Source organism: Lepidothrix coronata, unplaced genomic scaffold, assembly GCF_001604755.1.
Source record: "Lepidothrix coronata isolate B3197 unplaced genomic scaffold, Lepidothrix_coronata-1.0 Scaffold107, whole genome shotgun sequence".
NCBI classification, from domain to species: Eukaryota; Metazoa; Chordata; class Aves; order Passeriformes; family Pipridae; genus Lepidothrix; species Lepidothrix coronata.
Genome location: NW_016690287.1, coordinates 873,587 through 885,220, shown reverse-complemented (window position 1 = coordinate 885,220; position 11,634 = coordinate 873,587). Strand labels below are relative to the sequence as shown.

Genomic DNA, 11,634 nt, shown 5'->3' with positions numbered 1-11,634 from the left:
AGACAGAATCCTTGACCTACATCAGAAAAGTTATTTAATGAAAAAAGTGTCTTAATCTGTTAATGTTGCTGGGGGGAAAAATAGTCACAGATGTATTATAAACAGTAACAAAATCCATCTCAACTTTCATGTGATCATGTTTAAGTCCATGCAGGAGAACCAGTTTAAAACAAAACAGACTAGAAAACCCCCAAACAACAACAGCAAAAAAATGAACTCAGAACCAGCTAATCCCTAAAACAACCAAGCAAGCAAAAAACCCAAGATAACTTATTGCTATAGTCATAATAGTGATGTAGAATGCAATAGTTACAGAGCTAGTTCTGTTGAAATTAATTTTCTAGGAAGCAATCTTAAGTTAAATGTAGGAAATTAATTACAATTTAGGAGCATGTGTTTTACAAGCATATTTTTCACACTCCTCTTTCAAAGGAGAAGTTGAAAATGCCCTTTAGCCTAATGTTTGTTTCATAGCGTTCTAGAAGGAAATTGAGATTTTTATGGCCCAGTTACTGTGATTTCTTTACTTTCATTGATTAATGACACTTTAGCTTTCTGTGAAAATAATATTTAAAAAAACCCAGATTCTTGTTGTACTTTTCATTCTTCCTGTTCCAGTTATTTAAATGGACTTAAAAATATTAATATGATTCTTGTGGCTGTATGTGTAATTACTGTAAATCACTTTTTAAATGTGAATTTGTCTTAATTATTGCCACACCATTTTAAAATTGTTGTGTTTAGGAGGTGAATACTTGTAAAGTAGAACCACAGCTGATACCAGTCAGCATTTTCTGGCAAACACTTTTAAAGATAACTCTGTAGAAAGGGCCCACGGGTTGTACATGGATACAAAACTGATTTTCTTGTATGTTTTTATTCATGTCTTCCAGCAGTAGGACCTGAAATTCTTAGCTGTCTTACCAACTTTTGAATATAATATATAGAGGTTCCATGTATTGCAGCACAATGTTGTTGAGGAAAGTAAATTACAGAGCAGAAGGATGCCTTGTGTGATTGCTTCATGTATTTTTTAGGTGTTTTTGTTTTCAGAAACTCATGAACATACCTGATGTTGGAAGGTAATGAGGAATAGAACAAAAGTTTGTGGTACAACTAAAGTTTCAGACAGATGAGGGGTATAGAAGTAAGTTCTTCCTTTCATTGATGTTAATTGATCCCAAATAGATATGGAACTTGGAGAAGTTTCTGTTTTGTGGCAGAAACTGCTGCTGCCCAGAGGCTAATATGAGGTGAGGCAAAGGTCAGTCTTGCCCCAGTAAAAGTCTTAATTCTAATCCTCCTTTCCCACTGTATACATGATTCTGGCCAAATAGCACACTACAGCTCTGTTAAGTGCTGCTTCTTCCCTGTTAGCTTGAAGTGTATTTCTAAACTTGAAGCCCCTAGGACAGACCTCTGACTGTGAAAAAGATCTGCATAGGCCTGAAATTGCTACAGAAGTACATATTTTCACCTCTCTTTGTAAAATTAAGAAATCGATTTTGTAGTTGTCTGTTTTATTTTATTTTTTCCCTGCTGTTAAAATCACTGCCCAGACAAATACGATTATGAAATGCATTCAGGGAATTGGCTTTTTTAATGTGTAAAGTCGTATTACCAGTGACCCTCCACAGTTCATCTCTGCTGCTCTTCATTGGTGTCCTGATTATCAGCAGAATAAAGGGAACAATTTTTCTCACAGCAAGTGGAGTGGAGTGTTAGCCCAGGACAGATGCTGCAGAGCTCCTGGTGACTCTATTAAAGTCACTGTGATGTATCACCATGTTTATAAATGTTTATCAGTTTGTTTATATATATTTCATACAGTGCTCAAGCGAGTCCAGCTTTAAATGGTTAGTTTAGGGTATAGCCTTACCTAGGCTGGAAATTTTGGATTGATAGTCATGAGGTTTGTTAGCAAACAGCAGGAACAGTGTGAAGGGCAGTATTGGTGCTCAGGCTGAATATCTATATTGGGTTTCCATAGTCAGACTAGTCCAGTAGTGCTCCTTGTGCATCTTCCATTTTAGTCTTACCCTAAATTAAATCCAGTTTGCTTTGTTATGCAAACCAAAGCACAGTAAAGCATGAATGATTGGGAGATTTGCTTTAAGAGCAACCTCCTAGTCCAAGCTAAAATGCTGAGGCAGAAACCCACTGAGCTCATGGAAAACTGCAACATTGGAAGGCACTGAAATTGCCTACAAAATCCAGAAAGCAGCATCATGTTGCTTTGTGGTTTGGAAGATAATGTAAGCCTTGAAGACTGGTAACGTATTTTTAAACAGAATTGGAAAGTAACAGAGATATCGATTTCTATTCTCTGAGTTTACATGCAGGAAATTTCCATAATAGCAAGGGTTTCAACCTATGTTTTTCAAATATATATGCAATAAGTTTAAGGTTAATGAATTACTTTTGTGCTAGTTCCGAAACTGGGGAAGAAACCTCACATAAATCCTGTGTCCTCTACCAGCTAAGCAGGGAGAAATGCATCTTGCAGAGTGATGGAGTGTGCAGCCCCAGCTGCTGACTGCTCTGTTGCCCAGAGTTCAAAACCCTGCTGGTGTTTGTTTTTTCAGTTTGGGGAAAGAGTGAATATCACTGGCTGGACTTCCTGGCTTCTTTCTCAGTCCTGGAACCATACAGGGTCCCTCACTTAGGTTCTGGTTTTGGAGACATCACAGTTGCCAGGACCATGCCTTAGAAGGGATCAGATGGTACCAGATGTGACTATGTTTGCTTGCTCTGTTAACTTCTACACCTCCAGCAAGTACTTAGTAGCTGGATTATTTATTCACTATCCTCCTTTTCTCTTTTCCTTCTCCAGAAGCTGGAGCTGTACAATATACCCTGTATTTTTAGTGCTATGGGGTAAAAAGTACTTGAACCCTTCAATTCTTTTTTTTTTCCCATCTTCCTGTGTCCACAGTTTGAGATAATTAGATATGTGTGGGAGAATATGGAATGACCAGGGATTCCAGGCATAACAAGAGGAGGAGGTGATGTAAAAAGTCTGAGCACTCATAATTAGTTTATATATGCACCTTCAGTATTTCAGTACTTATTGTCTCAAGGCTCAGAGTTTGTTGTGAACAGTTATTCTCTTTATGCAGCGTGAGGTAAAATAATCACGAGTCATCTAAAGTGTTCTCTGTATTAACTAAAATTAGAAAGCACTTGTGAGGCTGCATTTAATTAAAGGAAGTTTGTATTCACAGTTGGTAGGATGTAACCCATTAAAACTTTGCTGTTAGCTCAGGGAAATTGGAGCCAATATGGTTTTTTATCAGACCTACCTTAGAGAGAGAGCTGTCTAAATTATCTGAATTTGTTGGTAGACTTGACATTACTTGTGGTTCGTTGTGTTTTCAGAAGCATCTTTAATACATTAGCTACTTTTACAAGTATAGGAATTCTAGAACACTCTCAAGAGGTTTTGAACCTTTAATACCTAATATTAGAGCAGCTATGAGTGTTATAAATTATTTCTGATCAAAGTGTTGGCAGAGCTCGTGTGTGATATTCCAATATCGAGTCATGCAGGTTAACTGAGAGAGATGTAGTTCACTTTATAACTGGATTGTTATAGGTTCTCTGTATATTGCTTTTTCACAGCTGGATGTCATAATTCTCTTGGCTTCTTACAACCCTTTCTCCACTTTGCAGTGGTAGAATTTTTCAGATGAAAATGTGGACATTTTTTACTTTTATTCTTAATTTGCTTTTGAGTTGCTCGCTCTGTCGTGCTTCCCAGAGCTGAGCCAAATTGCTGTATCTTCAAGGGAAATTACAAGCACTCTGCTTGTTTTTATATTCCCTCATGATTCTTGCAAGAAAAGAGAGACAAAACGTCCTTGTTTCATTGTGTTGTAGACTTTAGGCAAACACACGTAGTTTGTGTAATATTATTCTTTTTTAGCCAAGCGATGTCAACTGGCGTCGTTGACAAAAGCTGCACATAATTTTGAATTAAGTTCCCGGTTTATGATTTTTAACCTACTGTGGAATTCCCTCTGAAGCATGTATAAAACCCAACCTAGTTCTGTGATACGTGTTGAGAGAATTTCCACAGAGAACCCCCATACCCTAATTTGCAACAAAACCCGAGTGTGTGTTTAGCATTCCTCCTTCGGGAATTTTGCATGCACTCATGATTAGTCTCAGTAGCAGAGATAGGGAAGCTGAGACACAGGATTATGTTGTCTCAGTTCAAATGGTGGATTTGAAGCAGAGCCATGAATACAGCTTAAAAAACTTACTTGAATTTTACTTCTTTTGCTCTGTCACATGGCATGGTCTCTGAGGCACCAGTTCTTACAGGATTTAAAACACAAGTAAATGTTCAGCTCATTTAGTTACAGCACAGACTTCTTAATGTAGGCTGAGAAGAATGGAAGTGTGAATTGGCAAAGCACTGCACGTTTCTTTGTGCCTTTTCCAATTTCTTTTGGTTATTCAAGTAGAAGGATAAAATCTAAAATGGATTGGTTTTCCTACTTCTCTTAGTCATACGTGATCATTGCAAGGTTTTAAGAGGTACAAGCAACAGCAAATAAAAGCACTGGAGTTTCAGGACAAAAGTTTCAAAGTAGACCTTAGTGCAAGCAGGTAAAATAGTAAATATTCAAACTAGCCAAGAGATCACAGAGCAAAAGGTTCTTGAGAAGAAAGAAAGAATAAAAAAATTAGTATGTGTTAGGAAAGGGGGAGTTATATCCTATTGAAATCTGGACAAGTTGTCATATATTAGGTCATATGTTAGGTTAGTGTTGGAAGCAAGGAAGAGCAGAATTTTCTGCCCAGGTGATGTGATTTTTCGTAATTAATAATAGTTCTGAGAGTTTACTTCTCTTTCTACAGCTCAGTAGGCATTCTACCTTCCTTATAAGAAGGTCAGATATATATTTGTTTGGGATTTTTCTTGTTTAAAAAAAAAAGTTCAAGTACTTATCTTGGGATTTGTCTTTATATTTTCTGCAGAAGAAATGAAAGAAATGCTTAAACCAGCAGAACCATCACAATAATTATTCATCTGAAAAAGGAATGCAGTTTGTGTTCTGCAGTCCCCTAGAGGAACATGTATAAGAAAAAGTTCTTAAAGGAAAGGAAATGTGTTATGATTTTTCAGCAGATATTGAGGTCATGGTTTCTTTAACCTGTTCAATTCAATTTAGACATCACGATCTTCAAAGAAGGTTCATAATTTCGGAAAGAGATCGAACTCCATAAAGAGAAATCCTAATGCACCAGTTGTCAGACGTGGCTGGCTCTACAAACAGGTACTCTTACCTTCTTCACCCCCTTCTTTTTTGTTCTATAATCTGTGTAATGTGCAAAAGACAATCATTTATATAAAATACAGTGATAGCAGAGTGAAGCTACAAACTGAGAGGAACTGACTTGTGGTTTTCAATTAATTATCTACTTATTGGATGTCATTCTGATACAAATAAGGACATCAGACAAGTAAAAAACAATGATGGATTATATGTACATAATTCTCTCTAAAATACATGGAGGACTTGAAAAATCTAGGCAGATGTTGGCAGTAAATAGCTGATTTAATTTCCGGCATGTCGAGATGATGGCACAAGGATGTATGGCCCAGAATATTAGTGGGGGTTTTTTGTGGGTTGTTGTTGTTGTTGTTTGGTTGATTGGTTTGTTTGTTTGGGGGGGGGTTGGGTTTTTTGTTTGTTTTGCTATATCCTTAATTTTTTCTCTAAAAGTAAGTAAATATTTTCAATAAAAAATTGGAAGTGGAGCCATTTTTTCATATATTTTGCATAGGTGTGCCTGTTTTCCTAAAGATAATCATCCTAAAAACAGAGATGATTTTAGGTTTTCCTATTGAAAATAGGCATTATTGAAAATATTTAGTGGCAGTGTCCCTAGCCTGCAGTAGATTTGCTGTTCTGCAATACCAGAACACTTGTACTATATGGGTTTGCAGGAATTCAGAGTAGAGTAGCATGATCAAAAAAAATGAACAACAAAACTGATTAGGCCATATTAGGACTATATTTTTAAAATCCACCAACAGCCCTGTAAGAACTTGTAATTTTAACTCAGCTGAGACACGTGTGTATGTAATTTTGATGTACATTGTCATTTACTGTGCCTACTCAGATAGACTGGAATGACCTGCAGAGCTTTATGGATGCTGTTGATGAGTCAGTTTTTAAAAATTTCTCCCCATATAATAAGATCTAGAAGTATCTGTTTAAGTTAAAGACTTTTCCATGTTTAGACAACCCTGTGGCCTCTATTCTGATTCGATGTTGAGTGTGAAAAACTCTCACAAAGGTGAGAGATTTTGTTGCTTTGTTATGGGGCTATTAAACTTTTTAGCTTGAAAAAAGTAGCTCTATTCCTAAAGCAGTGTTTTCTGGATATATTTTAAGATCACAGAATCGCACAGTTGTCATGGTTAGAAGACACCTCATGATCATGTAGCACAACCTCCCCTGCTCAAAGCAGGCTCAGCTAGAGCAGGTTGTCCAGGACTGTATCCTCAGGGATGGACACTGCACCACAGCCTCTCTGGGAAATTTGTGACAGTGTGTGACCACTCTCAGAGCAAACAAGTTGACCTCTGCTCAAGTGGAATTTTGTGTTTCTTAATTTGTGCCCATTGTTTCTTTTCTTGTCACTGGCAAGAGTTTGGCTCCACCTTCTTTATACACTCTTACATCAGGTATTTCTACACACTGATATATGGACTGAACAGTCCCAACTCCCTCAGCCTCTTTTCATATGGAGGATGCTCCAATCCTTTCATCAACTTCGTGACCCTTTGCTGGATTCACTGCAGTGTGTTCATGTTTCTCTTGTACCAGTGAGCCCAGCACTGAACCCAGCACTCCAGCTAGACCTCCCTGGTGCTGAGTAGAGAGGAAGGATGTCCTCCCTGTGGCTGCTGGCAACTCTGCTAATGCAGTCTGGGATGCTGTTGGCCTTCTTTGCTGTGAGGGCGCATTGCTGGCTCGTGGTGGTGCACAAGGTTATTGCTCTCCAGATGGAGGACTGAGCATTAACTTTGTTGAACTTCGAGAGATTCTTCTCTGCCCAGTTTCCCAGCCTGTTGTGGTCCCTCTGAATGACAGCACGACCATCTGGTGTATGAGCCACCCCTCATAACTTGTGTTATCTGCAGACTTGCTGGGGGTGTGCAGCTCATTAATGAAGTTGTTGTGTAGTCTTGGCCGCAGTATCAACCCCTGGGGCGGATCACAAGGAACTGGCCACCCACTCATGGGCCTGGCAGTAAAACCAGTTTTTAATCCACCTCCCTGTCATACTGCTTACTGTGTAAAATGATTTAAACAGTGTGATGTTTGGTTGGTGTCTGTAAGGAAAGGGGCTGCTCAATATTTCCATGTCATAGTAGTAATTGAAAGTCAATTCAGTCCAGGGTTTTATCAACAGATATTATCTTCAGACATTTATAGTGAAAGCTTGTGCAGGTTTCTTTTTGATAGTGCAGCATGTTTGTGTAATCACAGAGAATGGCAATTTTTGTTTAACTCAGGGTGTTCTGTCTCAATGCATGTGATGATACCCTTCTTCCATTTTTCTACTAATTTTTAAGTCCAGAGCCAACTCTTTTTTTGGAAGATGTTTACAGTGAACATACTTTTTCTGAATAATGTTTCTTAGCTTGGTTTACCTTTTCTTCTTTTAGCTCATTTTCCCTACCCCAAAAGGAGAAGAGCTTGAAATATGAGGCTAAAAATTATGCTAACTTTTGCCAGGGGTGTGTGTTTGAGAGGGGGGAGGAGAGCAACCCCAAAACCAAACCCGCTCCACCCTACAGTTTTTCATTATAGAATCCCTCTCTCTTGCCACAAAAAACCTATTTACTACAAGAATATTGATAATTCACGCATACTTCTCTTCTTGGAACAGATTAACATATTTATTAAATCCGATTCAGCCAGGATGTGTGTGCTGCAATGCTCAGGCTTATTTACACTGCAGTAGTGGTGGTAGTCTTTCATTCTGAGTTGTGCAGTGTAAATTGGTTATAAACATAAAAGAAAATGAAATTGCTTTAGGAATAAACTTTATTTGGGAAAGACATTTGCTCTAAATGTGAGTGGTAGTAGAAGATGAAGTTCAGCAGAGTTTCTTCAGAAAACAAAGGAGGATGTACCCCAAGTATTACCTTGCTCTTTTAGTAAAAAAAAAATTATATATATATATATATATGCATATATATATATATATATATGTGCATATACACTTTTTTTTTTGGTTAATTGTATATTGTAGCCTCTCGCATGCCTGGAGAAAAGGAGGCTCAGGGAGGGCCTTCTTGCTCTCTACAGCTACCTGAGAGGAGACTGTAGTGAGGTGGGGGCTGGCCTCTTCTCTCAGGTAACAAATGATGGGACAAGAAGAAACAGCCTCCAGTTATGCCAGGGGAGTTTTAGTTTGGATATTAGGAAAAAAAATTCTTCACCACAGGGGTTGTCAAGCACTGGAACAGGCTGCCCAGGGAAGTGGTTAGGTCACCAGCCCTGAAGGTATAATTAGATGTGTTGATGTGGCACTTGGGAACATGGTTTAGTGGTGGACTGGCAGTACTGGGTAACAGTTGGACCTGATGATCTAAATGGTCTTTTCCAACCTAAACAACTCCATGATTCCCTGTTACCTTCAGGCTTCCCGTGTCACTTGTATGCAGTGACAAGTCGTGATGAAAAGTCAAAGTTACTTAAAATAGCCAAGAAAATGAGCTACTGGCACACCACCACAGTTATGTAGTACCTGGTTTGCCTTATGAACGACTGCTGTCAACAGTCTGAGAGCTCTTACCTGATCCCTTTGGTTAATACAGGATAGCACTGGAATGAAGCTGTGGAAGAAGCGGTGGTTTGTGCTCTCCGATCTGTGTCTCTTCTATTACAGAGGTGAGTTCCACTCCTGACACCTTCGTTTGCTAATTTTACTGGAAGCAGATAAATTTTGACACACCACTCAAATGTAAGAAGTAAGAAGCTGCTGCTTAACTTACTGGATTAACAAGGTTGTATAGCTGTCAATATCCAGGCCTGCTGCTTTTATCTTTTTTTTTTTTTTCTTTCTTCCTTAATTACCAATTTCACGTAATTGCTTCCTGCCTGTCAGGGTATGCTCAAAGGGCAAACCCATTCACAGCCACCTCTGTTATTAAATTCTGGATTGTAGTTTTCTCACTGCTTCTGTTGCTGGAAACTAAGTATGTCAGTTTAAATCTGATTTTTCATGCAATTTAAGTAACTGAAAGGGATGGGGATAGGGATGGGGATAGTGCAGGGGAGCTGAAACTCTGCCTTTGGAATGATAAGAGGATATATACACCTTTGGGAACTCTAATCAGTGTTCATGAATACTTATGAAGTGAAATGTTGTCCAGTTCCATAAGAGTAGAAGTCTCTGCTGTATTTAGAACAAAGGAATCTGTTAGTAACCTTATGTAGCTACATCAGACTTATTTTACATGGGAAAAATTAACTGCTTGTAATTCTAGTCTGGAGTTATGTGTGTTAAAAAACTGATTCCTTCCCCATTACAGATTATTAACTGTAGCGCTCCTGAGGAGATAAACAAATGGGATTTGTGCATATGGAAACATATTAAATCCTGAAATCAAGAGCGAAGAGGGTTGTAAAGCAAAATAGAGGAACATGAGCAGTTAGGGCCATCTGCAGCCTTAATTGAAGGTGGAGGGTAAGAAAGGGTTTCAGCTGTAGGATGAGACTTTAGAATTGGTGGGAGTGGTGCTGATGCTGGTGATGCTGAAAGCAGTGACAGATAAATTTAAAGTGGTGTTCTGTTAAAGTGCAGCATGGATCTAATCAAAGACAAATCAGGTCATGAGACATGAAAGCTCTGAAACTGCAACTCTTTGTAACTGTTTGCAACTTGTAACTGCAAAGTTAACAAATTCTGAGTTATTGAACTGTAATCGTTAGGCTTCATTTCTCTACCCTAAAAAATATACGTAGTTTGATAAACCACTGCAGTCAAAATTAGGCTGTAATTTCAGTCATGGAGGCACCAACTGATAGAGTTACACTGTGTTTACTTAAATGGTCATTATCTGTGCTTTCTGACAGGGTTTTCTTCTTTTTAACAAGTCTTTAGGTTTTCTCTTCCAAAGGTTCTAAAGACAGTTCTACTTTTTGGCTGCTGTAAGAACAGGTTAAATTGCTTAAAAGCACAGCACAGGAAGTATCTAAAAATAAATTTTAAAAAAGCAATAAGCAAAAGAAACAAGAAATAAATCCAAACAGCTCTATTATCTTACTTTTTAATTTCTACATATTAATCTGCCCAATAAGTTGAAATTCAGACAGAACAGCCTAAATCGTTTATACGATGAATTTAGCTTTTAGGTACTAGAAAGTAGTTAAAGCTGTTAAACTGTGATTAAAGGTGTAGTGATAGTCCAAAAGCTTTCACTCTATGCCCTGTGCTTTTATATTTCTGTTAATTCTATCTCAGACATTGAAAAATAGAAAAGGAGGAGCTGTGCACTTGCCCCCAGATTGCAAATCGTGTTTCTGGTTGTATGATTGTGATTGTTTGAGGCTCTTTTTGGTTTTATTAGTAAGTCTTGCTGAATGTCTGCAATTGTGTTCAAATGTTAAAAGCTCAAATACAATGTGCAGGTGAAAAGAAAATTTTGTCACTGTATTTTTTCAGAGCTAAGAGAATACTTTGTTTCACGGAGGGATGAAAGACTGTCCACTGTCATATTGGAATATAATAATTTTATTGTTGCCACAAGTAAAAATTCTTAGAATTAGACCGAAGATCTGCTATTTTTCTCTTGTACTGTTCATACAGAGCACACAAGTAAAGATGGGTATGGAGTGGTGCAATGTGTAGATAAAAGCAAGTCTGATTGGAAACAGATTTTGAAAATCTGGAAGTGGAATGTAGCAGTATGTCTTTAACAGAGACCAAAGTCCTCCAGACCTGCAGCTGTTCAGTGGAACGAAAAATGCCTTGTGCTTTTATATGGCACTAGTGGGTGTGACTGACTCAGTAATAAGTCAAGATATAATCTAACAGAAGGGAAGAATTTTTCCCCCAAACAGCAGTCCAAATAAAGTAGACCCCAGCATTTACCATGTGTTTGAGGACAGGGGGGAAAAAGGGCAGATTTTTTTTGTGGCTCACAGGGAGTAAATATTTGAGAGGGGAAGGTGAGATGGTTTCAGACATACTTATGAGTACAGTTGAGTACCTGAAAGTAGATCCACTCCATCTCTGCCTTTTAATCAGAATAATTTTATGCTCAGCTCTCCAATTAAATAACTGTCCTAGAAAGCATAATTTTTACATCTAACCTGTCATGTAATACTAAAATGGCTGGGCAGAGCTTTCTCCATATAAATAACCTAAATGAAGGTTGTGGCTTTTCAAAATTTAGTGAGTGAAGGAGAACCAAGAAAGTATTTTTAAATCCACGCGTAAGCAATAGCCCTTTTGTGCTGTTTGAATGCATTTTAATTGTGACAGTGTTAATTTTTCAGGCTTGAAATTTTGGAATATCTGTGTTTTCATCCTAATTTCATAGACACACAGTCATTCATTTTGGGCACCGTGTTCAACTATGAGAAGTGTTATAGGGGA

General features: G+C 38.0%; 1 protein-coding gene across 8 annotated transcripts in view; it reads left to right on the top strand.

Moving 5' to 3' along the window:
- The window catches only part of PLEKHA5 (pleckstrin homology domain containing A5), a 167,596-nt gene that overhangs the window by 101,498 nt on the left and 54,464 nt on the right, over nucleotides 1-11,634 (top strand). For all 8 annotated transcript variants that reach the window (XM_017823956.1, XM_017823954.1, XM_017823952.1 and 5 more), the window contains 2 exons: nucleotides 5,181-5,285; nucleotides 8,849-8,921. In XM_017823956.1, coding sequence (XP_017679445.1) covers nucleotides 5,181-5,285; nucleotides 8,849-8,921 — 178 coding nt within the window. The remainder of the gene's footprint in view (nucleotides 1-5,180; nucleotides 5,286-8,848; nucleotides 8,922-11,634) is intronic.